At 49.4% G+C, this 27,169-nt stretch overlaps 1 protein-coding gene across 1 annotated transcript; it reads left to right on the plus strand.

The window, feature by feature from the left end:
• Nucleotides 1-1,250: 1,250 nt before the first annotated feature.
• On the plus strand, nucleotides 1,251-17,149 carry LOC139074420 (interferon-induced transmembrane protein 1-like). The gene is made up of 3 exons (XM_070564578.1): nucleotides 1,251-1,393; nucleotides 15,822-16,237; nucleotides 16,814-17,149. Exons 2-3 carry the CDS (start codon nucleotides 16,052-16,054, stop codon nucleotides 16,997-16,999), a joined length of 372 nt encoding a protein of 123 aa, XP_070420679.1. The 5' UTR covers nucleotides 1,251-1,393; nucleotides 15,822-16,051; the 3' UTR covers nucleotides 17,000-17,149.
• The last annotated feature ends 10,020 nt before the right edge of the window (nucleotides 17,150-27,169 follow it).

The following is a 27,169-nucleotide window of genomic DNA, read 5'->3' on the forward strand; positions in this document are numbered from 1 at the left end:
TCCCGTCATCACATTTTATACACCACACTGCTTCATGTGCTTCCCAGCCCTTCCCAAACTCTGAAGTGACCCTGCTTACTTCTTTGTTTACATGTGTGCCACATCTCTGCTGAACTTTAAGCTCTATGAGGGAAGGGGCCCGTCCGTCTTCCCTCCAGGTGTGTCCCCATCTCTTGGGAGGGATTTATCCAACCTCCTCCTCCTGGGGGTAGTGGGCTTTAGCCAGGGCTGCCCAAACCAGAGCCCAAACCGCCTAGGTGCCCCCCAGTGCCCTCTGCACCCGGCTCTGCTCTCTGCTGGCTGTCAGAGAATGGGGGCGACAGCTCCCTGGGGAAACTGAGGTCCCTTCCTACAGACACTGGTCCTGACACCCGCTCCTCCCGCCATCTCTGCTGTCCCTCTCCATCTGTTCTGGGCCAACAAGGACCGCTCGAGTTACAACAGGAACCCTTACGTTTGGGTCCAGACACTCCTCTCCCGGCCGGCCCCTAGCTTAGGCTTCAGTCTGATCAGAAGTGCGGTGGGGACCCATCAGGATGTGAGTTGGGGTTGAGCCGGGTCTGACCCCCTCCCTATCTTTGGGATTTTGGGACGGGAGGCTCAACTCCTCTGGGAGAGAGCCCCCTTACCCTCCTTCGTGCCCCTCCTCTCTTCCCCCCTCCTCCCTATTGCTCCCTAACCGACCCCCACGTTACCCACTCCCTGCGGGCGCATTTTGCGCGAGCGGCCACCAGGTGGCGTGGCAAGCCCATGCGAGGCTGGAGGGGGCCGCGCCGCGCGACCCGGGCTCGTCTTTCCAGGAGCAGGTGGGCGGGTGGCTGCAGTGCCTGGGGTCAGGGTCTGCACCGGCGGGCGGCGCCGAAGGGCTGAGCGGTCCGAACGGCTGGGATGGTGTGTTGGGAGGGGGCGACACGTTTCCTGGCGTGGCCCAGGGTCCGGGTGCACGGTGCTAGCGACGAAACACCCTGTGTCCCCGGCGACCGCCGGCTGGGGTGTGGTTGTTGAGAGGGACCCGGGGAAGACCCACATATAGGGTGGGCCCAGACCCGTCCAGGCCTCAGGCAGGGGCGGGGATCAAAGGGAACGGGGGCAAGGGGAGCGCGGGGACTGGGGTGAAGACACGCGGGGACTGGGGTGGGGGCACGCGGGGAGTGGGGTCGGGGTTCTTGGGGACTGGGGTCGAGACACGCGAGGACTGGGGTCGAGGCATGCGAGGACTGGTCGAGGCACGCGAGGACTGGGGTGGGGACATGCGGGGAGTTGGATCGGGGCTCTCGGGGAGTGGGGGCGGGGCAGGACGGCCTCGGGGACGAGGGCGTCGTTGCCACATCCGAAACTCCCCGCCCCTCCGTTTCCCCGAAGTTATGCGTGGGCTCCTGCCCTGGTGTGCGAGGTGAGTTGGGGGGGGCCTCCCGGAGGCCCGGGCTGCGGCCGGAAGTGGGCGGGGCGCTGGCTCGGGGCCCACGGGCCCTAAAAGGTCAGCGGAGATTTGCATGACAGAATCAGAGCATGAGCGCAAGGGACCCAGCCAGTTGGTTTGGTCATGCGGGGGCTGCTTTGGGGGTGCCCCCCCTACTCTGCGCTGAGACCCTGCTGAGAAAGAAGGGGAGGCAGAGATAGAGAATGTGTCCTCGGCCTGTGACCCGTGACCTCTGCTGGGACAGAGAGCCCGACTCAGAAAAGCGGGCACAGGTGGCCCCCGACATTACCCTTGCGCTCTGGGCCCTGGCGAGGCTGCCCCCAGCCCCCTCAGTTGGAAGGCAGCTCCCTCCACCTTGCCCTGAAGACTTCTACCCCATGAGCCTGCCTGGCGGGCAGAGGCGGCGGCAGACCTGCTTGCGGGGTGAGAGTTCGGGGACCCGCACCCCGTAGACCAGGGGCCAGCTGGAGGGAAGAGCTGGGGGACGCTGCCTGCGGCTCGCCCCTTGTTTCCCGACTGTTCTTTTGAGGACGTTTTCCTCGTGAACCGCCTTAGAAGATGGAAACAGTGTCACCCCCTGGAGCAGAGAGCAAGTTTGTCTCCTGTCCAGTTTAATTACCATAGTGTTTCCCTGGGGCAAAGGTCATGCTCAGCACAGAAGTGCCTGGTCCCCTCCCCCCAGCCCTCCTCTCCATGAACCATGCAGGCAGGTGTGGGCTGGCCCTGGCAGAGCCCCTGGGTGATGTGTCCTTACTGCTCCTGCTGTGAGGTGTCGACTGTCTGTCCCGGACCCTGGGCTTGTCTTCTGAAACTGCGGCAGGCTCACTTCTCAGCTTGCAAAGTAGGTGAAATCTCAGACCCTTCAGTGCTTCACGGAAGAACCCCCTACATTGTCCAAAGCATAGCTCAGGGTCCTTCCTCCAGAGGTGTTTGCTGCAGTCCCCAACAGCCACTCCTTCCCCCAGGCCCAGCCTTTGTCCTGATGAACTTGATCTGATGCTAAGCCAGTGGCCAAGCAAGCTGACCCTGGCTCGGGAGCGCCATCCATCAGGACGGGGCCAGGCCTGTGCTGGGGCCCAGGGCCCAAGACCTGCCTCAGTGGCATATTGATTACTTTGGGTTCAAGTTACCTGAAAAGCAGCCAGTGCAAGAAGGACACCTCTACACTGCTCTTTCCCTTCCCTGCACCTGGAAGCCAAGAGAGACAACTTTGTCACGAGAGTGAGGCAATTCAGGGCTAAGTCTACATAAACAAGCATTGTTCCTGTTTTTACTAATTTACTACCCCAAACCAAACTCCGATTAAATTCTTTACTAATTAAGCACCCAAACCTAAGTTTTTTTGTCCTGTCAAATCCTCACAAATTTATTCTTTCTTTACATAAAAAGATACAAAAGCTGCCTGCTTTTCGGTCACTCTCTGAGCATTATTTTAATGATCTCCCGTGCATATGTATTAAATTGGTATTTCTCCTGTTAGTTCGACATATGTTAATTTTATTATTAGTCCTGCCACAAGAACTCAAGATGGGTAGGGGACAGTTTTCCTCTCCTGGACACCTCCCCCACAAAATCAGCCCTGGGGGTGTCCTCCCGGGGCTGCCAGGCGGGAGCTTGGCGGTGGGAGTGGGGGCAGCTTTTGCTTCCTTAACACCCTGACATGGACAAGCCCACGTTGTATTCTGGGCCCCAGTTGGCTTCCGTCCTGTTTTCCAGCCCAGGTCTTCCCTCAGCACTTTCCCCAGTTCAGGGTAACAGAAGTTACACTTTCAGATCCAACAGCAGCGTAGAGAGGCCCTGAGGCTGTGACAGCAGCATTCAAAATGCCCAGATCTGAACACCAACCCTTTCCCAATATCCGGTATTCCAGGAAAACATCACAAGACGGTAATTAATCCTTTCCCTCAGTAAGCTAAGCCTCAGAGAAATTGAACTGAAATTCCTAAATTCAAGTCCAAAAATGTTCAAGTCCTAGGAAGGAAAACAATCCCAAACACGGGGAAAAACAGACCGTAGTCATGAAAACAAAGTCCCTGGCTCTGCTTCCCATTAGCAGCCACGTGATTTCCCGGCTCCTGCTCCCCCTGCGGCAGCGGGTGGATCCCAGGCGGGAAGGTGGACCATCCCACCCGCAGACCCGCCCAGGCACGTACTGGGAGCCAGCCTCTGTGTTTTGCTGCTTCCTGGCAGTAAGTTTGACATGAAACCCACAGTTTGAGGTTTTGCTTTAAGGATCCAAAAAGATTGTTTGGTTTTGAATCTTTCTCAGGGTCTTCTGTGCCTCCGCCCTCCTCTCCCTGTCTCCAGGGTTAGACCAACAACACCCAGAGTCTCTCTCCTTTAAAAAAGCCAGAGAGTCACTAGGATGACTGTGATGTTCACATCACCAGGCCCACACCCACAAAACTTAGAAAATGCATGTCCCCACTTCTCAGAGATCTTCCAGAAGAAAGCCCAGGGCTCCCCAGGAGTGGAGACTGGGGGCATCCAAGGGAGAAAGGAGAGACAGAGATGGAAACCCCCTGATGGTTCAGATGGTAACACAGCTCACAGCCCTGCTGCCTCAGCCAGAACCCCAGGTGGAGAGGATGGATGCCAGGCAGGACCCGGACACCTCTGCCTGGGCCCCTCGCTCGCTTTGGCGCCGAGGAGGCCTGCCCTGCACCCTCACTCCAACGCCCTCATGTCAGGGAGCCCCAGGAAACGGAGCAGCTCCCCTGTACCTGGAGCACAGGGAGACTTTAAAGAAAAACACACAGTTGAGGGACGGAGTGTGGGCACTGAAGCATCACACCAGATGGACCCTCAGCTCTCAAAAGCCCTATTCACACAGTTAAAGACGCAAACCCTGAGCAGGAGTAACAGCCAAGTTTCAGTCCTGGGCACGCCCTCCACGTTAACTCCGTGTGTGGGGCCAGAACAGACACGGCCCAGGAACGGAACAGGAAGTCCAGGGCCGCCCGAATGCCGACGGAGCCCAGCGCAGTCACGGTGGACTTGTAGAGAAACAGGCTGGGATCTGCATGCAGATTTGAAACCATACAGGCACCAAAGAAAGGCTTTCTAAGACTGAAAATGCAGATGCAGCAAAAGAAAGGTGAATGAATTTGACTACGTAAACAGTTGTTTAAATCTGCATGACAAAAAACACTGTAAACAAAGGAAAAAGATCACTGAGAAACCAGGAGAACATATTCGGAACACACACCACAGACAGAGGGCTAATATCCCTCGTAGGTCAAGAAATCTGAAACCTTGAAGGACAAAGGACCAAAAGCTGAATAAGAAAAATGGAGAAAAGACATGAACAGACAATCTACATTAAAAAAAAGTGACCCTCAAATATATGGAAAAAATATTAAACTCACTCATCATTAGAAAAATACAAATTAAATTGACTGAGATTTCACTTCTCACCTGTCAAACTGGCAAAAATTTTAAAATGTGACACACTCTGTTGGTGAAGCTGCTGGGAAGCCAGCCCACTCCTGCATCTCTGGGGGATGCAAACGGTACAATTCTGGAGGAAATTTGCTCCTACCTAGCAAAAATACACGTGCACTCACCTTACACCAAGCAATCCCATTTTAGGAATCTGCCTCACCATACGTCTCCAACAATGTGGAAGTACACATGCACAAGGGCGTGTTGTCTGCAGCCGCAAAGGGCAAGGAATGACAGGTACCGCCAAGGCTACTTGGTTGTTTAAGCAATCAAAGTTTATCGCTAAAGGGAAACAGAACAAGGAGCAGGGATAAAGGGGAACAACAAATCGGCACTTACAACATCCGCACCGCAATCAGCCGGGGAACTCCCCATAGTTTGTACGGCAGCCAGGAGCACCGATTGTCTGGGTCTGAGGCAAAGCGTCCTCTCCTCAGCGAGACTCCCAACTGTTCTATGTCTGTGACTCCCTTTTATCCTAAGGTTTCTCTAGGTTTTGACTCAAGGTTGTAGACATTTGGATATTTTGAGTTATTTCTTCTTGTTCCCATGAATGGGATGTTTCTACACTCCAGTCAGGTGCCCGTCGGGGTGGCCAGCCCAGACAAGGAACATGATGCAGGACATATTCTTTGTAACTTGTGCCTTAGAGTCAAGGCCGAAGTGGCCGTCTTTGGCCCCGAGCCCAGACACGTTCCTTCGTGTAGGGACCAGGCCCAGCGTCCTTGGAAGGCGAGAAGGTCAATGAACTCTGTACAGGTGTCCATTGCAACGCTTTTGTACTTGCAAAACATTGGAAGAAACTAAATGTCTGCTCGTAAAAGATGGTTGAATAAATCGTGGTTGGTGCACACAGTAGAGTACTAAGCAGCTGGGAAAAAGAATGGGGCAGATGGCTATAAACTGATGCATGGTTCCCAGGCCACGTCTCAAGTGAGAAAGCAAAGCACAAAAGCTCATCTGAGCGCACAGCCTTTAATCTGAGAAGGAAAGTGATAGGAGAAAACACATGTGTGTGCGCTCACTTGTGAAAATGCAGTACAGGAAGGAGAAACCACAGGTGAAGAGAGTGGTTGCCTACCAGGGTGGGAGGGGGCAGACGTCTCTGGGTCTCTCTTTTTATAGAAATTCAACAGCTGGAACCAAAGTAATGCTTCACATACCCGAAAACAAACAAGAAACTTAAACCTCTCAGGACTGGGGAAAATTTGAGATGGAATCCACACCTAAGAGATGAATCCAACGTCACAACCTGGCCTGCACGCGGGGAGGCAGAGGAGGGGAAGGGCACCACTGTCGCCGTGGAGACGGCAGCGGGAGGGGATGTGGGCTGGAGACCAAGGAGCTGCCGGCGCATGTTGTAGTTAGCAATGGGGTATCCTCAGGGCGATGCTCTAGAAATTCTGAACCTCTTTTACCTGCCGTTGGGGACTGAACAAATATGTCAATCTTTGTAAAAAAGAGCTGGATTCTCTCTGTTGCAGAACGACGTCAGGAGTAGGAAGGGGAGGCCTTGCACGAGCCCCACAGAGTCATATGGGAGTCTCAGGGGTCAGCATGAACTCGCAGCTTTTAGTCTGTATCCAGAAACACAGGGACCAACAGATGTCTGTGTGTGTGGAGTAGTATGCGTGCATGCATTTCCCATCTCTGTGGAGAGGGCCCAGCAGCCACAATGCCCGCAGCAAGGAGCACATCTGCACCCAGATCCGGGCTCCTCAGACCGTCCTCCAGTGAAGGAACCAGGGTCCTCTGGAGAAATGGCCAGTTCAGGCCCAGGGAAGGAGATGCCCAAGGTGGGCCTGGACCGTCTTGTGCGCTAGAACGTAAGGCAGTGCTCAAAATCACAAACAAAACCAGAGAAAGGCTGTGAAAGAGCGCAGGAGGCAACCCGGAGGAGCTCCGAACAGCAAACCCTGGAGCTGTTTCAGCAACAACGTGGAAAGCGCTGGATTGTGGGCCAGAGAATAATGTGAGTATCTGTATGTCCTTCCTGATCTAAGCAAGACAATGGTTAAATAAACAAGTGGAGGGTGAGGGACAGCTCCTCCCGACTGCAGAATTCCAGCGAATCAACGTGGACGGAGAGAGGAAAATGAAACCACCCTCGGGCAGACTCTGCAGTGGACATGCTGTGGACAGGATCCACCAGGGGACACGGAATTCATAGGGGAAAGCTTGAAGGGAAATGCAGTTTGCATAGTCTTAAATACACTGATTATTAATTATCTACAATATATTATCCCACTATATTAATTATCTACAAAGAAAACAGTAATTTTATGTGGAGACACCCTGTAGACACCACCTACCCAGTGATCAAGGTCAATGTCACCAGTAGTAACACATCAGCATCGCGAGCTCCGTGACGTGACGCCGAGAGGGTCTCAACAGCATTTCCGCAGTGTTGTTGCCAAAAACACATAACCTCACTGCAAAAGTGAGAGCCCCCCGAACACACAAATCGAGGGACGCTCTGCAAAACAGCCGATGGTACTTTTCAAGTGTATTAAGATCATGAATGAGAAGGAGAGATTGAAGGGGTTTTACGGGCTGGCGGAGGCTGAGAGAAATAACAACTAAATGCAGCGTGGGATCCTGGAACAGTAAAAGGACATTTGGGAAAAACTGGTGAAGCACGAATGAGGTCCTCGGCTTAGCTGACAGTATGGCGCCAGTGTTGGCTCCTGCTGTGATCGGGAACCACGGGTGAGATGTTGTCAGCAGGGAATCTGTGAGGGAGGAACAGCAGCTCTCTGAACTATTCTTGCAATTTTCCCGTATGTCTTAAATTGCTTCAAACCACAAAGCTAGACAAAAATCAATGTTAGGCACGTTGAAATAAATAGCTGCTTTCCAGCTGTGTGACCTTGGGCAGGTTACCTAACATCTCTGTGCCTCCGTTTCCTCTTCTAAAATAAGGAAAATAACAGCAGCCCTCTCATCAGGTTGTTGTGAGGATTCAATCTATTGATATATGTACCACATTGAGAGCAGTGCTTGGTGCAGACTCAGTACCCTGGAAGTGGCAGCATATATCACTCTTAAGATGACCAGCAGTGTAAACTGGCCCAACTGAGGGCAGGTTAGTGTATTGGAAGGCCCTTCGAGAGCTGTCCCCAGAGGTGACGTGGAGGAGTGAAGAGATGGGAAGTGCAAGATAAAGCTGAGAGATGCAGGGGCAAGAGGCAGAAGTGCACATGTGTCCTGGAACAGGAGGAAAAAGGAGATGGAGGGGAAGACTTGAAACAGTGAAGAAAGAGTGAAGACAGACTTCCCAGAGTTAAAGAAAGATGGAGGGCCTCCGACTGGAAGACCACGAAGAGGCAAGATGAGAAATAACCCACACTTTGATGCACAGCAGTGAAGTTTACGAGTCTCAAAGAAAAGTTTCCGGAGAGGGAAAGTTCCACAGAGAAAAACAGGTCACCTATGTGGAACAAGAATCGCAATGACACCAGATTTCTCACGCACCAGGTGAGAAGACTATATGGTGGTATTTTAAAGTATGGAGAGAAAAAGAAATCTAGAATTTCCTATCCAGCCAAATTGTCTTTCAAATATGAGCATAATAAAGACATTTCCAGCAATCCTCAGAATGTGTCCCTCCCAGACACCTGCACTGAAACCATTCTCGGAGGAGAAACCAGAAAAGAAAAACTAACCCAGGAAAAGCTGTGAGCTGCCGAGGAAATGAGCGGGCAAATGCCTTTGCAGAGTCTGTCCCTGTCTCAGGACCAAACCACCACCAACGAAAAGGACGCAGGTGAAGGAAATGCAGCTGTACAAACCCCAATAAAATTCTAGGTGAAACCGGTGTGGGGGGAGGGGATGAAAGGGACGCAAGAGGAAATGCCGAGGAGCCCGTGGCCGGGGGTCTTGTGCTCAGAGCAGGTCCTGAGAACAACCATCACAAAACACACCCAGACCATGCTGTGTCCACCACCCACAACATGTCTTGGCACAAAGTAGGCACTCAATAAGTATGTGTTGAATAAGTGAATGAGTGTAATTTCTTATAAAAGTTATAAAATAAAATGTAACCTGTCCCGTGAAAAGCAATAAGAAAGACAAAAGAAAAAGGGGAGCAAATCGTAAATATAAAAAATGCAACAGAAATAAGTCCTATTGTTACAACATATGAATTAAAAGACAGACATCCAACAAGAGATACAACTTAAGAAAAGATCCAGAAACATGGAGAAATCTCAGTCTCTGAAATTGGGTTTGGGATTCCAGGCGCTTCCAGAATCATCAGGAGCCTCCTGGGTGAGTTATGATCCCAGACCTGGAATCAGCTCTGCGCCCAGCACCCAAAGGTCAACAGACAAGATAACATGGTTGAGGATCAGCAGGAAAAACAGACAATAGAAACTCTGGATACTGGAATTTCCAGGTAATAACCCAGCTGTGTCGACGATGATCTTGGAGGTAAAAGGTAAACTTGAACATTTTAGCATGGGATGGGAAACCATAAAAAGTGACACTGCAGATCTGAAAAGGACCTAAATAGAAATTCTAGGACTGCAAGATAGAGTAACCAAACTTAAGGGCTCAGTGGATGGGCCAGCAGCACATGGAACACGGCTGGAGAGGACATACACCTGGGTCCCCGGATCTTGTTCCCAGGCTGCTTCCAGGGGAGGGGGATGCTGCCAGCTCAAAGGCTTCCCTCTGAGAAGAAGACGGACGAGATGGCAGCGTTCAGACAGAAGCACAGAGGCAGTGTGAGAAGCAGACAAGAGTGTAAGAGATCCTGAAGACGGAGTGACAACTTTTAATGTATGGTTAGTTGGAGTTCCAGAAGGAGGGGGGATGGAGAAGGGGGAAAATCAATATCTGAAACTATAATGATGAAAATTTTCCAAAACCCTCGGCAGACATTGACACGCAGATTTAAGAAACCGGAGAAGTCTCTCCCAGAATAAATAAAAATGAATGCACACCTCAACACATCGTAGTAAAATTGCAGAAAAACACAGTTATAAACAAAATCATAGACAGCCTGATAAAAACACAGGTTTCCTAATAAGGGCAAGGATGACGTCGGTGGCTGACCTCACAGAAACAGCTGAAGCAGAAGACAGTGGGATGGTATCTTCAGCGCCAGCCTCCACTTCTACACCAAGTGAAACTGCGAGAATGGAGGTGAAATACAGATATTTTCAGGGAAACAAAGACCGAGGACTCCGGCCATTCAGCCCACTGAAGGCTGAAGGGAGCTCATCACACCAAAGGAAAACGGTCTGGACAAGAATGAGCCAGAGGGAGGGACGAAGAGCAAAGAAACCTGTGTGTACGTGGTCGGTATAAACAAGAATTAGTTGCACCCGGCGATGATGGCAACATCTCGATGCATTAGGACATGAAAATTGAAGAGCACAGCTAAGTGGCATGATCAGGAGGGGGGCCATGGCATCAAGGGGCTCCGAGGCCCCCCCGTCATTGAGCAGGGAAAGGCACCCTAGGGTCTCCAATGCTGAGAAACCAGAGTTATGTCGTAATTTATAGGGTAAGCACTAAAATAACAGGAAAAGAGTGGAATATTCAAGCTCTTGGATGAAATCATCAAGTAACAAACATCAGACAATGTGGAGATGTTGTCAGTATCAGCAGGACAGTCTGCGAGGTTGCTGCATGCAAAGCTCCTGTTACAAACGTTGGTTGATTTCTGTCGCCGGCCAATGGTCATCAAACGTAAGGAAGGGGCCGGACTTCTCGGGTAGGTTGACTGCCAAAGCGGCCCTGCATCTCCACTCCCCCCAACAAGGGCCTGGATGTGGGGCTGGGAGTCACTGCGGCCAGTTTTCAGTAATCCACACTTGCTCCAGTTAGTGACTGTGGTGAGAGTGTGACGTGGGCCAGTTCCAAGACTGGACCTCAGGAGTCCCTGCGTGCTTCTACTCTCTCTGGGGACCCTGCCATGGCTGTAAGGACACCCTGGGGTAACTTCTTGGAGGATGAGAGATCCCCGGTCAGCTGGACCAGGTCAGCTGAAACTCCTAGAGATTTCATGCTCTTGAGCAAAAACAAGCATTTATTGGTTTGTACCACTGAGGTTTTGTGGGTGTTTATTATGCAACTTTATTGTGGCAACAGATAATTGCTGCAACCTAATTCATCACTGGGGACATGAAAATTAAAACCAAAAGGAGATGGCACTACACAACTCCCAGAGTGGCTGCCCGTCGAGACGGGGGCCCCTCAGGGCCTGTTGTGGGGGGTGCGTTGCAAAAACCACTGTGGAAAGCAATCTGGCCCGGTCCCCTGATGGGAGACACACATATCCCACGACCCACTACACATTTGACAGAAACGCAAATTCAACGTAGGAGAGGCGCGTGCACACAGGGGCCTGAAGCAGCATTGTTCCCAGGAGCCACAAGCTGCAAGCAACGCAGAACATCCACAGTGGAACAGATGAGCTGTGGTATGTTTATATAATGGAAAACAAGACAGAAATTAGGATAAAGGATCTTTAGCAACCCGGGTGAGGCTCACAGATGCAATGTTGAGTGAAGGAATGGAGGCATCGAAGAAAACACACAGTATGGCTCCATTTACAGCAGTTCCAAACAAGCAACATTAAACCATAGTGTTCAAGTTTCTCTTACACACAATCAGGTTTGGTTTAACCCACACTTAGGGGTTAAAACTTGGATGAAACGCAGGAGTGTGCTCACCACAGAAGTCCAGAGAGGGGTGACCTTCATGGGAAGGGAGGCTCGGTGCAGGAAAGGCTGGGCAGCTGCCCTCCAGGATATTGGCAATGTATTGGTCTTTGACTTGGGTGGTATTTTCATACGTGTTTGCATTTTAGCAATTCATTAGGCAGTGCTCTTTATGTTTTATGCCCTTGGCTGTATGTTTGCTAAATTTCACAATAAGGAAAGGTTTAAATTATTCTCACCCAATAACACAGACTTTGAATATATCAGGCAATGGCCGATGGAAATGTTAGGAAAACGGACTCCTCGGTAATTGTGTTTCTGAAGTCACCAAAATCCTGCCGGGAAAAGGTTTGGAGAACACGTGGAGCCAAGGCTAGAATCTCAATGGATGAGAGACTAAGCTGAGCCTAGAGGTGGCTGCCACAAGGAACAGTGCACCAGTCAGGGTGGGCTGGGCCAGGCTGTGTAACAAACAACCCCAAATACACATCCTGTTCTTGCTACTCCCCCAGTAAGTGTCAGGTAGGGACTCTGCTTCCCACAGTCGTGCGGGGACCAGCTTCCACCTTGACCTGCGCCTCCACACCCACTGCAGCAGAAGGAAGGACACTCGGTGGGTCACACCCTGGATTTGCCCAGATTTGAAGGTGGGGGGAGATGCAAGCCCAGCAGCTGCTCCAGAGAGCCAAGCATCTGGTGACGAGTGCCAATGATGGCCACCTTCAGACGCCTGGTCACAAAGAACTTGGGGACTCTCCTTCCTGTATGCAAAATACCCCCTCCCCCCACAGCCATCCCACCCTCTCCTCCAGTCTCGTGAAGATCAAAGTGGATGCAGCGTCCTGGATCAGGCAGCGACGTCCGGCAGGCACTGGAGAACTGAGCAGCTTTCCCAGTCCCGTCTCACCCACGAAGAGTTGGGGTCACAGTCTCTTTGGGTCTAGGCTGTTTTGGGAGAGTGGGCACTACAACTCCTTCATATATTGAATCAGCTTTTAAAAATTTGATTTAACTTCAGGCAGGTTCCTGTGCCCATCGTTACACCCATAGCTCCTTTTCCCCCACAGTTCTAGGGTACCGCTCGGTTCTCAGCCCAGCTCCGGACTTGAAGGCAGGGGCTGGGACTTGTCGGGCTTGATGCGCGAGCCACACCCGCGATTCCCCTCCTTCAGCATTGCTGAGTTTTACACCTCGGGAGCCTGTAATTTTATCTTTTACTGGCTGCAGTTGGAAAGCTGTCATCTCTTCTGAGGCTGCAAGGCTCCACTCTGGATTTTCTCCACATCCTTTCATTCTTGCTCACCCACCAGGCGATTCTCTCCTGAGCTCACGAAGCCCAAATACACAGCCGACAGCGAACAGCATGATGACGGTTTGCTGTCCAACATCTTATTCTAGGGCAGATCAAAAACTGAATCCCAAATATCACAGGGAGCCATTTAACCACCAATTTCCTCACTGCTTGTATTAGGCTGGGCTCTCCAGAGGAACAGAACCAGGGGGTATACAGAAAGAGAGCTATTACTAGGAACTGGCTCGCGTGGTTATGGGGCCCATGATCTGCTGTCAGCGAGCTGCAGGCCCATGGAGTCCATGGCGTAGCTCTGGCTCGGGTCTGAGTCTGAAGGCAGGAAAGGACGGATGTCCCAGCTCACAGGCAGTCGGGCGGAGAGAGCGCATTCTCCCTCACTCCTATTCTATTCAGGCCTCCTAAGGAATGGACGAGGGCCACCGCACCCGGGAGGACGGTCTGCCTCACTCAGTCCATGGCTCACACGTTAATCTCATCCAGCAAACTCTCGGAGAGGTGCCCAGAGTCCTGTTTGGCCCAAAGTCTGGGCCCTGCGGCCCCGGTAACTTTCCTTACCCGGGTCGCTCTCTCCGGCCTCGAGCAGAGCCCCCGCTGCCTGGCAGCTGGCTCTGGGCCAAGGCCACGTGTTCCACGTCTGCACTTGTGGTGGTGCTTCGCTGTGTCGGTCAGCGCGAGCCAGACTGTGCTGGGGTGGTAAACGAGCCTGACTCTCAGCGACTTCAAGGCAAGCTTTATTTCCTGCTCCTGCGAGCGCTCAGTGTGGGTCCAAGTAAGGCCCTCGCCCAGGGGCCCCAGGCGGACTCCCCTAACATGGGCTTCCATGGTTGCCACAGGAAGTGTGGCAAGTCTCTTGTCGCAGCGAGCCCCCAATCACGTCTGACTTCAAGGTGGCGGGGAAGTGCCTTCCTTGCACTTGCGCAGGAAGAGGAGAGCAGGTGTCCTGGTGAACAGCACAAATAACTATTGCAGAGTCAAGTGGATGAGTTCAGGGAACTGGCGGGTTTACAGAGGACAGTGGGAGACGACCTGCAGGAGGCGGCCAGGAGCCAGGAGGGTACCTCCAGCACCCCTAGGCTCCACGTATTGGATAAGTGGGTGTGGACGAGAACCCAGCCTCCCCCTGAAACTCACAGAAGAAGACTTTCCACCCTTATTTCTATGTAAAGCAAAATTCTGTTTGTACCCTCCTCCATCTTGGCCAGTAAGGGACCCTGTCGAGACTTCCTTCTTCTTTGAAATGCTAACTCCCACGACAAGACAGGGAGGAGGGCACTGGGGGCCTCAGAAGCTCCAGGAGAGAGCTAGGAGGGAACCCTGACCTGGGAGGGCTCTCAGAGAGCAGAGCGGGAGGGACGAGAAGGAGCCAGAGGGGATGATCCACGTGGAAGGGGCTACAGAGGGGCTGTGGTGCAGGGGCTGGCGTAGGACGCCCGATGTCTCTGTTCTGTTAGGGGAACAGTGCAGTGGTCATTGCAGCTAAATCACAGGAACTACCTGACCACAGGTACCACCTCTCTCTGCTCTGATGTCCTCATCTTTCCGTGGGGTGGACGGAGGCAGGAAGGAAAGCATGTAATTTCAGGAAGGCCCTGGCCAATGGGGGGTACTGCCTCCTCCCAAGGCTCCTCTGAGCGATCTGCTTTCTGGGTACCCCTGGATCCTTCCTCTCAAGCTCCTTGGCCCTTATATAAAATGATGGGGGATGGAGGGGGGGTGGGGCTGCACAAGTATGCTGGCCCCGTGCTCCAGAGCTGCTGCCAAATGCCCTGGAGTCCTCCTGTCTCCCACCACAGCCACCTCCTCACATCACAGAGCGCCCAGTGTTCCTGTTCCTGGGGGACCCTGGGGAGAGGGCCTGGAAGGCTCCTTGGGGGCAGGCAACGCAGACTGCTGGGTCCTGATCTGCAACCATGAAATGTAACTGAAAGTTCAGTCTCTTAACCCAATGCCAACCCAAATAAGGAGAACACGGTCTTGAGTGAAAAAGGAAAGGCTTTTCTTTCTTTGCCAGGCAGAGGGAGCACAGCAAGGGCCAGTGCCTCAAAAGTTGCTAGCTCCCTGTTAAGAAACGGGTGGGGGTTTTTATTTGGGCTTTTAGGTAGGGGAGGGGGCGGTGGTCTTCTTGGTCAGCATCTCCCATCGGCCTGTGTCTGGGGCTGCTCCCAGCAGAGGAGACAAAGGATTTCTCAGCTGAGTGTCCCTGGCTGTTTGTCTCCGTGGTGGAGGGTACACTCTGGCGTCAGGAAGCTGAGGAGCTGGGCCCGGGAGGTTTCAGTTTCCTGATGTTCTCTGGACGTCAGTTTCTCTGTAAAAGAAGCTCCGGGGCCTGTGATGAGCCGCAGCTTTAGTGGGAGCCCAGGGCGAGCCCACCGGGGCTTGAACAATGTGCAACTTCTATTTGTTGGTAAAGCCCAGGGAGTCACAGGTTAAAGAGACAGACATTTACACATGAGTATAACTAAAGACCCAGCGACCTGGGAATGTGTGCTTTTAGTTTTAACCTCATACTTGCTGGGGTCACTGTAGGGGAACTGATAGCAGGGATGGTATCAAGTAAGAGCGTGTCACAGCAACACCCAGACCCCACCTGCGGCCTGGAGGCAGAAGGAGGAAAGAACAAGAGACTTCAGAGAGGAGGCGTGGGACTGCCCAGGTGTGGGCTCTGGGGGTGGGGGTGGAGGGACTCCCTCGGGGCCTGGAGTGTGGAGTCCCAGTGAGGGCCTGGTGGGGGCCCTGCCTGGGGACAGTGAGGTTCTGCAGCAGGCTTGGGGCTGGGCTGGGGGAGAGGATGGGTGACTGTCAGGCTGGGGAAACGTCCCCAGGGCCAATCCACAGCCCTAAAGGAGGAGGTGGGTCAGCAGAGACAGGACCTGACCTGACTGCCTGGGACAGGAAGCCCCCCTTAGACCACAGCCCTTCCTCCAAACCTGCCTGAGAGTAACTTGAGACTCAGTCATTTGTTCCACCTTCCTAGTTCCAGCCAATTCACCAATTTACGAAAGACCATGAAATAGAAGCTTCTGAGAAAGCAGAACTACTGAGTTGAGATGTGGAAAGGGGACCCCGAGATGGGGGCTGAGCTACACCAAGGACCATCCTCCTGCATCCGGTCCTCACTGCACAAATGGTCATAGCTCCACATCGTGACCACACTTTCTGGCCCTTCTTCACTGGCTTCCAGATCAGTGTCCCATAACATAAGACATGTCCGGGGACGAGAAAGGGGTGGTTATGATGGGGGCACCCCAAGGCTCAGCTCCCATGACAACCACCGTGATCAACATCCACAGCGAGCCCCCCATGCGCGACCATGTCATCTGGTCCCTGTTCAACACGCTCTTCATGAACTGGTGCTGCCTGGGCTTCATGGCATTTGCCTTCTCCGTGAAGGTGGGTGCGTGCGTGGGGGATTCCCCAGAAAGTGTGTGTCTGCCGGCTAGGTCCCTACCCAGATGGCACCTGGGGTATCGGAGGCCTTGTGTGTGTGTGTGGGGGGGGATGCGCGCATAGATCACAATGAGGCTGCATGAGGTGCACAGCCATGGCCACGGTCTGACTTTGTCCCCAGGACTCCAGGGAATTCCCCTACTGAACAAACGAGAAATTGCATCCCTCAGACTCAGGATGGGGCTCCGAGGATCTCTCAGAAGGAACAAAGGGACTCACAGGGAACGCTGCCCCATTGCGGGGCGAGCAGCCAGTGAAGAGGCCAGAGCAGAGGGAGGAGGAGCCTGAGGCCTCCTGGAGAGGCTGAGTCTGTGAGGAAGGAGATGGAGGCCCAGCTGGGAGGGCCCACGGGGCACTGTGCTGCTCAGGCTCCAGGGGACGGGACGGGGTGGCCCCCATCTGGGTGAACAGCAGGTGCAGGCTGCTCTGGGCAGGGACCAGGCAGGGAAGGACGTGAGTCACCTCACCTGGCTCTCCCAGACCCCCTCCAGGTCCCTCTCACTGTGTCTTCTCCCCCAGTCTAGGGACCGGAAGATGGTGGGTGACATGACTGGGGCCCGGAGCTACGCGTCCACTGCCAGGAGCCTGAACATCGCTGCCCTGGTCTTGGGCGTGGTTCTGACCATCGTTGTCATCGCTGTTTATGCCAGTACCATTGGTTTCATTTTCTTCCAGATTAAGAGTCAACAGAGAGGCTACTCCTAGCTATCCATGGCCCAAGCCCTTCCCCACCTCACACTGCTGGCCCAGCATCCTGGGCTGTTGGCCCTGACCCCTCACCCCACGCCTTTCCACAGCACCATGTACAGACATACCTGTCTACACCTGGATTCAATAAAGTTCACTGGCATGTGATGGTGCAGTGATGTCCCTGGGGGGGCCTGTGGAGAGTCCCCAGCTGCCCCTGAGACGGAGCCACCTCCTCCCTGCCCACCTGCTGTGCTTCTCTGGGGGGCGGGGTATGTCCTCAGGTTTTCTGGGTTTCTGGCCTCCTGCTGGGAGCCACGGGTACATCAGGCTCCTAGGACGGGGGTCCCTCCTTCCCCAATGTCTGCACCCTGATGCAAGAGCACACTGATGCAAGTCCCCACTCCCACCTGCCCTCTCAGCTGACTGGGAGCAGCGGTGCTGTGTCAATGCGGGCACTCAGACCCTGTGGGAAGTCATGGGTTTTGTATCTGTGGGCGAGGCTGATGGAGCCGCAGCCCTCCCAGCCCACCCTGGGCGATCCAGCAGCTGCTGCATCCTGCTGTTGCCTCGTCCAGCCCACCAGGCTCTGTCCTGGTGTCCTTGCTCCTCTGCAGGTGAGGGGTGGGGTCACCAGTGTCCTCAGGAGGGACAGGGGCCAGCTGGAGAAGTGAGGAGCAGCCATCCTCAGCGTTAAGCCCTTTCTCGTCCTGGCCAACTACCTGAACAAAACCGTGCCCTGACCAGGAGATCTGCTCCCTTACCTGGTTCCACGATGGCCCCTGGATGTGTGGGTACTTGGGGATGCCCCAGGGCAGACCTTGCCCACAACCAGCTGGACAGGTGCAGTGAGGGCTGGGGAGGCCACAGCCCCTCATCCTCCCTGTGCACCGGGACCCCAGCTGTGGATCCTCCACACCCCTCAGCCACATCCTGTTATCTGACTCCAAAAGCAGTACCCCAGTTGGGGTTGGCCCCGTGGCCGAGTGGTTGGGTTCGCGCGCTCCGCTGCAGGCGGCCCAGTGTTTCGTTGGTTGGAATCCTGGGCGCGGACATGACACTGCTCATCAAACCACGCTGAGGCAGCGTCCCACATGCCACAAGTAGAAGGACCCACAACAAAGAATATACAACTATGTACCGGGGGGCTTTGGGGAGAAAAAGGAAAAAATAAAATCTTAAAAAAAAAAAAAAAAAAAAAAGCAGCACCCCAGCTCCAGGAGGTAGCTGGCAGGTTGGGGTCCTCGGGGTGGGACGTGAGTGTGCACGAGGCACACCCCCTTTCCCCATCGCCCTCTGTGTGGGAGCAGGAAGGGGGACAGCCAAGGGACGGTAGGGCCTGGGGGAGGAAACACTGCCAGACCCACCCCTCTGGGTCTGAGAGGGACTTACTCTGAGTGGGGAGGGACCTGGGGGGGTCTCCTGCCGACGGACAGCCAAGACCCCACTCAGGCGACCCCGACCCAGGCCCGGCAGACAGGGCCAGTCAGACCTTCCCGCATCTGACAAACCCTCTGTCAGCACGTCCACACCCTGAGCCTCTCGGTCCCACCTCCACCACCTGGCAGCACATCTCCTGTGTCCTCCTCACCTAGTGGGGCCTCGCTTTCCCACGTTTCCTGGCGCCTCCTCAGGGCGAGTGCCTCATCTCTCACTGTCCTGCCTGGGCTTCCATCCCGACTTCCAGGCTAGAGCATGTAATGCTGCCCGGCAGGAGGGCTGGGGACACCCCACTCGCCAGGTGGAGGGTGAGGGCCATCACTCCGTGCAGGAAATGGTGGCCTCCTCTGCCCCAGGACTGATTCTGGGAGACGCCCACAGGGAAGCAGGGCAGTGCCAGTGGAGCCTGGAGGCCAGGGGATCAATGATCTCCTCCCAGCACGTGAGAGTGGCAGCCACAGGACCTGACCAGCAGAGGGTCCTAGAGACATTCATAGACTGTGTCCCTGGGGGTGAAATAGAAGGACAGACAACAGGATGCCCCTCAGCCTCCCCCAGCCGAGGAAGCAAGGATGGCAGACCAGGAAACTGATGCAAGAGCTCAATACAACTTGTTACCCTGGGCCTCTGTGGTGAACTGGTCTTCAGACCTGACCCCACAACTGAATGAGGGTAGAGCCCTCAGGGGGAAGGACGCTGTCACATCACGGCTGTGTGCAAAGGCCCATCCCTCGGGCTGCCCTCAGAGGAGCACATGGCTGGTCCTTGGTGATGGACCCTGAGGAGAAGGGCATCAAGACATGGTAGGAGTGTTGGACTCAGGGCCCAGGTCATCATCTCGACAGGCAAAGCATCATCCTGGCCCCTCTTTCACGTGGGGCACATGGGGGCCAAGGAATCGGGGGCCCCAGGCACAATCAAACTCTCAGGGGGGGCCTTGCCCCCTCGCAGCAGGCATTCCCCACTCCCTGAATGGGAACTGGAGTAGAAATAAATGGTAGTTGGCACATCCTCACATTGGGTCAATCTCCCCTTTCTAAACCAGTCTTACAGCTGGACCTGCCCTTGTGGTTCTTACTATGATTGCAAGAGGCCCTTCAGCAATAAGCCTCAGGAAACATGTGGAAGAAAAAAACAGTTTATTACTTACAAGTCCTGGAGTCTACAAGGCACACCCAGGGCCATGCAACAAGGTCATGGGTAGAGAGAGAGAGAGATCCACTGGGGTTGAGGGTCCCAGACCAGCCTCCCGGTGCCCCAACTGGCTCGCACACCACCCAGAGGTCTGGGTCTCTTGCCCTGGGGCCTCCTCCAGGTTTCCAGGTTCTGATGACTTCAGCCCCTTCCCTTGGTTCCCCTCAAGGGTGTCAGCCGCTTCCTGCAGTTACCACCCCTGGGCTGCCCCTAAATAAGGGCTCCCTGTCACGTGTTCCTAGGTCCGAACCTCCCTGTGGAAATACCTGGTGTGGTTCTGTGTTCCTTCTGCACCCACACTGACCCAGAAGGCTCTCCCACCTGCCTGAGCTGACGTTGCACACATCAATGCAAATAATCCATTATCAATCTATAAATCAAAATTTGGCATAAGGTTGTTAAGAGCCAGGTCTGAGGACTATAGTATGAGACCTTCTGTCCCCAAGGAAGGAAGGACACCTAAAGAAATGGGGTGTACAGGGCCGTTATACACCATCTTGGAACAAAGAGCAGCGATCACATGATAGCAAGGTCCGTTTTACAACAGTCACGAGATTGCTGAGCTAGCACAGCAGGTCAGTCAACACAAGGCAAGTGCTACACGTCAGTAATTAATCCTTAGTTCCCAAGAAGAGATGCTTATCCTCAAGGAAATGGCAATATGGGGTGAAGATATAGCCCTGCCTTTAAGGACATTGTTCCTGTCTTTGGGGGCACTGTGAATGTTTAAAGCAGATGTACAATGTCTGCTCAACAGGCCACATCAGGCCCAATTAGTTTTAAACCAAGTGGCTCCTTTATATAATCTAATATATCCTTTCGCTTGTCATTCATTCATCATTTCACCCCTTTTGATCTCTAATCGTTCCAAGAAGGCATTGATGATCAAAACATTGTCTTTCGTGCCAGGGTGGGTGCTGCCTGCCCCAGGTCTGTCATGTCCGGCAGTGGTAGGCTTTTATATTGTTGATTTGCCCAGTTGTCCACGGTGGGGGGAAATAGTTGGATATCGTGGGCAAGCATAGAGGTATACATATTAATGGAGGAAGCATTTCATAGGCAATATAATTTTTCAAGTAATTTTAGATTGTCACACAAACATTGCACCTGTGTTTTTACAGGAATCTTCATTCTCACATTGTTTAAAATTATAGAACGGGTACAATAACAATGATGAGCATTCAATATTTGAAAAGAGTCGTTTTTAAAGTGAGTTCTTAGGCATAGTCTTTCTCAGAAAAGGAAATTCATCCAGGCTGGTAAGATCGATCGACCCCCTCAAGTTGCTGAGCACTCTTTGCTCCAGCCTGTATGCCGGTTTCACAACACTGAGTAGAGAAAACAGTGACTGGTTTGAATATTACAAATAATACAAGAATTCTAAGGAGTAACAGAAATAGGAATTGCAATCTGGATTGAAAAAAGGGAACCAATACCTGAAAGGGGCCAACCAAATCAAGACTGGGTGTAGACTGTCTATGATAACAGGTTAGCAAACACTTAATTAAAACATAAAAGATAAATGGAAGGACAACATCAAGAATAACTATAATAACTTCAAAGTCACCACAGAAAACAGAATAAGTCTTGACAATAATAACCTAGATGGGGAAGAGGAAAGAGATGGAAACTACTTAGGCTAAGGGAATGAGAGGGTATCAGAAAATGGACTATCTCATCTATAAGATCTTTTATAAAAACCTCACAGTAACCACTAAACAAAAAATCAGAACAGACACACAAATGATAAATACTGAGAAAACCATCATAGACAACTTCCAAACTGGATTGGCAGTCTGAAATGCATGGGCTGAGAAACAAGGGAAATACAGAACAACCAGCAAACAAGTGATAAAATGGCAGTATTAGCTCTCATATATCAATAATCACTCTAAATGTAGATGGATTGAAGTCTCCAATCAAAAGGCTCAGAGTGACAAGATGGATTAAAAAAGAAGACCCAACAATATGCTGCCTCCAGGCAACACATCTCAGCTTTACAGACAAACACAGGCTCAGGGTAAAGAGAAGGAAGATGATACTCTATACTAATGGCAAAAACAAGAAAGGAGATGTTACTGTACTTATATCAGAGAAAGTAGACTTCAAGATGAAAAAGGCAATGAGAGTCAAAGAGGCACAGTATATAGTGATAAAAGGGACATTCCACCAAGATGACATAGCACATAAATATATATACACCTAACGCAGGAGCACCAAAGTACATAAAGCAACCATTAATAGGCCGAAAAGGAGATATTAACAGCAGCACAATAATAGAAGGGGACCTTAACATCCCACTTACATCAATGGATAGATCACATGGACAGAAAGTCAACAGGGAACTAGCGGAATTAAGCAAAAAACTAGACCAGATGGACTTCATAGATATATATGGAACATTCCATCCCAAAACAGCAGATTATACATTCTTGTCAAGTGCACGTAGAACGTTCTCAAAGATAGACCATATGGTGGGAAACAAGGCAAGCCTCAATAAACTTAAGAAGATCGAAATCATATCAAGCATCTTTTACGACCATTATACTGTGAAACTAGAAATCAACTACAAGAACAAAGCTGGGAAAGTGACAAGTATGTGGAGACTAAACAACATGCTACTGAACAGCCAACGCATCCTTGAAGAAATTAAAGGGGAAATCAAACAATATCTGGAGACAAATGAAAGTGAAAATACACCATGCCAACTCATATGGGAGGCAGCAAAAGCGGTCCTAAGAGGGAAATTCATAGCAATACAGGCCCACCTTAGCAACAAGAAAAATCTCACATAAGCAATCTTAAACTACACCTAACAGAACTAGAAAAAGCAGAACAAACAGAGCCCAAAGTCAGCATAAGGAAGGAAATAATAAAAATTAGAGCAGAGATAAATGAAATAGAAACCAAACAAATAGTAGAAAGGCTCAATGAAACTAAGAGCCAGTTCTTTGAGAAGATAAACAAAATTGACAAACCTTTAGCCAGACTCACTGAGAAACAAAGAGAGAAGCCTCAAATAAATAAAATTAGAAACGAAAGAGGAGAAATTACAATGGATACCACAGAGATACAAAGGATTATAAGAGAATACTATGGAAAACTATATGCCAGTGATTTGGACAATCTAGAAGAAATGGATAGATTCTTAAACTCTTACAACCTCCCAAAACTGAACCAAGATGAAATAGAGAATTTGAAAAGACCAATCGCAAATAAAGAGATGGATACAGCAATAAAGAAAACCTCCCAAAGCGCAACCACCCAGGACCAGATGGCTTCTCAGCAGACTTCTACCAAACATTCAAAGAAGATTTAATACCTAATCTTCTCAAACCAGTTGATCATAGAGGCTCTTTTAAGCCTCTTTTGCTGCAACGTTGTATCAGGAATCTCAGATAGAACTTTATAGACCTCTCAAGGCCAGGAAAACCGAGCCAAGGACTTGTTATCAGACTCTGCTTGCAATACCTATAGATTTGAGTGAATTCCTTTCTTCTGTTGAGGTTCCCCAAAATATCCTGAGGTTCCTTGTGCCTGCCAGAGAAGTGTCCTTCTTTACTCACCTGGTAAGCTTGCCTCAAACCCTGCAAGCAAGGTGCCAGGCCAAGATTTCCAGGTGGCTTTATTCCATAAATTCCAATCTTTGTCCTTCCTTCCTTCCTTGCTTCCTTCTTCCCTTCTTTATTTCTTCCTTCCTTCCTTCCTTCCTTCCTTCCTTCCTTCCTTCCTTCCTTCCTTCCTTCCTTCCTTTCTTTCTTTCTTTCTTTCTTTCTTTCTTTCTTTCTTTCTTTCTTTCTTTCTCTCTCTCTTTCTTTCCTTCTTTTTCTTCCTGCATTCATCCCTCCCTCCCTTCCTTCCTTCTTTCTTTCTTCTTTTCTTGGCAAGGAAGATTGACCCTGAGCTAACATCTGTTGCAAATCTTTCCTTTTTGCCTGAGGGAGATGGTTGCTCTCCTTACATTTGTGCTGGTCTTCCTCTATTTTCTGTATGTGGGATGCTACCACAATGTGGTTTGATGAGCAGTGTGTAGGTCCACACCTGGGATCCAAACCCATGAACCCCGGGCTGCCAAAGCAGAGCACATGAACCCAACCACTATGCTACTGACCAACCCCCAAACTTTGTTTCTTATTGGTCAGTCATATCAGAGTTCATGACTACGTCTCTCAAATATGACATTCCAGTCAAAGCTTTGGTAATATAACCAATATTTTCAATAGTGTTGTTATAAGTAGAACAGATTCTTATTGAACTTATATCAACACCTATATTGACATTAAAATAAGAAGATTTACACACCAAGAGTTTTCAAATTTTGGAAGGATCAGATAGGGAGAAAAAGATAAATGCTTAAATTCTGCTTATGAAAGTATAATTTACCAAATTGTTATAAGTTATAGTTAGCTTAAGAGGAAAGAGAAAAAGGTATCCTTAAATCTGAAAGAACAAAACATTAAAAATGAGCAATATTTCAAACAAAATGTTATAAGAATTATAATCATCTTCATCACTTCATTTAGTCCCATCTGATAAACTCTTGATTTTCTGTTAGCAATTTCATGAAGTTATCAGTTTTTCTGTTAGATTTCTGTAATTTCTTACCTCATTCAGTTTTGTGATTTGAAAGTTTATCAGAAACTTGTATTCCAGAGTGTCAGAGTCCTTTATATGAATCTCTCTGAAGATGAAATCTATTTGCAAAAGTAGGACTAGAATTATGACTGACAACCAGGGCAGATCAGAATTTTAGGAATGTTATATAATGTTTAAACCACTTATATCCATAACATTTACCCACACAATATGGTAGGTCCCTATGAAACAATGCTTAGCTATCCATTTACCTTGGTGAAAATTAAAGATTTTCAGGCAGAAAATTAAATGGCTGTCCTGTGATTAAAGACCTGATATTTATTATTCATTTATTTATATTTATATTTATTTATTAAAGACTAGAAATTTATTTTTATAAAACATAAAATCTGTGCCCTCCTGGTAGGTTACTCAAAGAAAAATCTTCATAATGTCTTTATCAAGAGCAGACTAAACGTTTAAGAAAATGATCCTTTTAAGTGAGAGAGAAAAAAGAAATTCTATTTTTGCATCAGCTTGCTTTTGATCTTAAAATTCATTCACTTAATCGGATTCATTTTAATCTTAGCCAAGTTGACCACGTACAAAATTCCTTTCTCAGAGTTTCTCTTCCATAAACCTCCTATAACCTTTTTGAACAAACCAAAATATCTTTATTTCTTATAACTTCTTTACTGAAAACATACAGCTTACTTTCCTTGAATACAAAGATATTTCCTCTATTAATTTTAGTAGCTTTAATCACATATATTAATTAGAATTTTTAACCCTTAGAAACTTTAATTTTTGGTGAAAACTAAGAAACAATTATAAAGCGTATTTTACATTTGCATTCTTGACCTGGAAAATTTATAGATAGCTTTTCTAATGTCTAGTGACATCCTACTTCATAGTACCATCTTTTTAATGAAGCACAAGACATGTTTACTAATAGACCCAAATATCTTTTGGTTTCTCTGTAATAAGAAGCCAAAAGTAGACATACCTACATTTAGTAATTAATGTCTAAGATTTTATCTTATTTGGAAATGATCTAGATATTCAATAAATTTTCAATCATTCAATTAAACCTAGCAAAACTTCAAAGTTTCAGGTTACCACAAGGTTGTTAAGTATATACCCCATAATACATAATTATTGTTAAAAAGTTCACCCAAAAGCTTTTATCTTACTTACATCTATTTAGTTTACTTGTGTCCAATAATTATGTTTAGATTCCCTACAAAACCTTCATGAGACATTGGACAAAATCAGCTTATCACTTTAAGTTATTATTTTGCCGGCAAATTTGTAACATGGACATGAGCTTATTTGACTAGTAAACCCAGGCTGCACGTCTGCATCACCTCCAATGTTGATAAGTTTGAAGACGTGTCTATTGTAATCAAACCAACAAATTAAAGCAAGCTTTCACTTACCAAAGATTATGTTATATCACGTTCACTTGAACGACATTTGGGTTAGTTTCCATTATATTTAGAAGTAATTGATGTAAGCTCTTACTTGAAGCCAATTAAACAGAGCTCTTACTTTTGGCCATACCATCCAGAGGTAAAACATCACACGTATATAATGTGCATATAGACACACGTACACAAAGGCTCCGCAGCTATTGTTTTAAATGTTTAACACAGTGTATCACACCTTTAAAAGTCTACACTAAGGATCTGACAAAGACCCTCTTTCCAAGTGTACAGTTCAACCCTAGACCAATTTACCTTGGTGGGGGATGGGCTTTTACTATCTTTATTAGCCTTTAGTTTTTATCTCATGCTGTGTGGGCTCAGGCAACCCTATTGACTTCCCTTTAGTATGTTTCATTAGCCTTGTCTGAAGGGCAGGTTTGTACACTGTCTTACAATCAGACAAGGGAAACAGTCCCCAGTGAGACACAGTGTCGATCCCCACAAAACATCTATAACACAACCACATACAGGAGATATAATCACTTAATTCCATCGACTCTTATACCCTAATCATAGCTTTTGTCAGGACTTTATCAATAGGTCTTGGCCTTATAATATCGGATAGGGGAAGCTTCCAGCCAGACGTTTTCCAAACATGCTCAGGCCAAGTTGATATAACGTCTTTATATGAAATTAGCTCAAACATTGCAACTTTTATAATCATATCAACCCTTATAGTTTTACATTTTCCTTTTTTTTTTATTGAGTTATTGATAGGTTACAATCTTGTGAAATTTCAATTGTACATTAATGTTTGTCAGTCATGTTGTAGGTGCACCACTTCACCCTTTGTGCCCACCCCCCACCCCACCTTTCCCCTGGTATCCACTAAACTGTTCTTGGTCCATAGATTTAAATTCCTCATATGAGTGGAGTCATACACAGATTATCTTTCTCTTGCTGGCTTATTTCACTTAACATAATTCTCTCAAGGTCCATCCATGTTATTGCAAATGGAATAATTTTGTTCTGTTTTGCAGCTGAGTAGTATTCCATTGTATATATGTACCACATCTTCTTTATCCATTCGTCTGTTGATGGGCACGTAGGTTGCTTCCACGTCTTGGCTATTGTAAACAGTGCTGCAATAAACATTGGGGTGCACAGGACTTTTGGGATTGCTGACTTCAGGCTCTTTGGATAGATACCCAGTAGTGGGATGGCTGGATTGTATGGTAGTTCTATTTTTAGTTTTTTGAGGAATCTCCATACTGTTTTCCATAGTGGCTGCACCAGTTTGCATTCCCACCAGCAGTGTATGAGGGTTCCTTTTTCTCCGCAACCTCTCCAACATTTGTTGCTATTAGTTTTAGATATTTTTGTCATTCTAACGGGTGTAAGGTGATATCTTAGTGTAGTTTTGATTTGCATTTCCCTGATGATCAGCGATGATGAGCATCTTTTCATGTGCCTATTGGCCATCCGTATATCTTCTTTGGAGAAATGTCTGTTCATGTCTCCAGCCCATTTTTTGATTGGGTTGTTTGATGTT

The sequence above is a fragment of the Equus przewalskii genome, chromosome 11 (assembly GCF_037783145.1).
Source record: "Equus przewalskii isolate Varuska chromosome 11, EquPr2, whole genome shotgun sequence".
Lineage (NCBI taxonomy): Eukaryota > Metazoa > Chordata > Mammalia > Perissodactyla > Equidae > Equus > Equus przewalskii.

Excerpts from the sequence above, each read along its gene's own strand:
- LOC139074420 (XM_070564578.1), top strand. The coding sequence starts at position 16,052 with ATGTCCGGGGACGAGAAAGGGGTGGTTATGATGGGGGCACCCCAAGGC. Across the intron at positions 16,238-16,813 it reads CATTTGCCTTCTCCGTGAAG|TCTAGGGACCGGAAGATGGT; the intron begins GTGGGTGCGTGC and ends CTTCTCCCCCAG.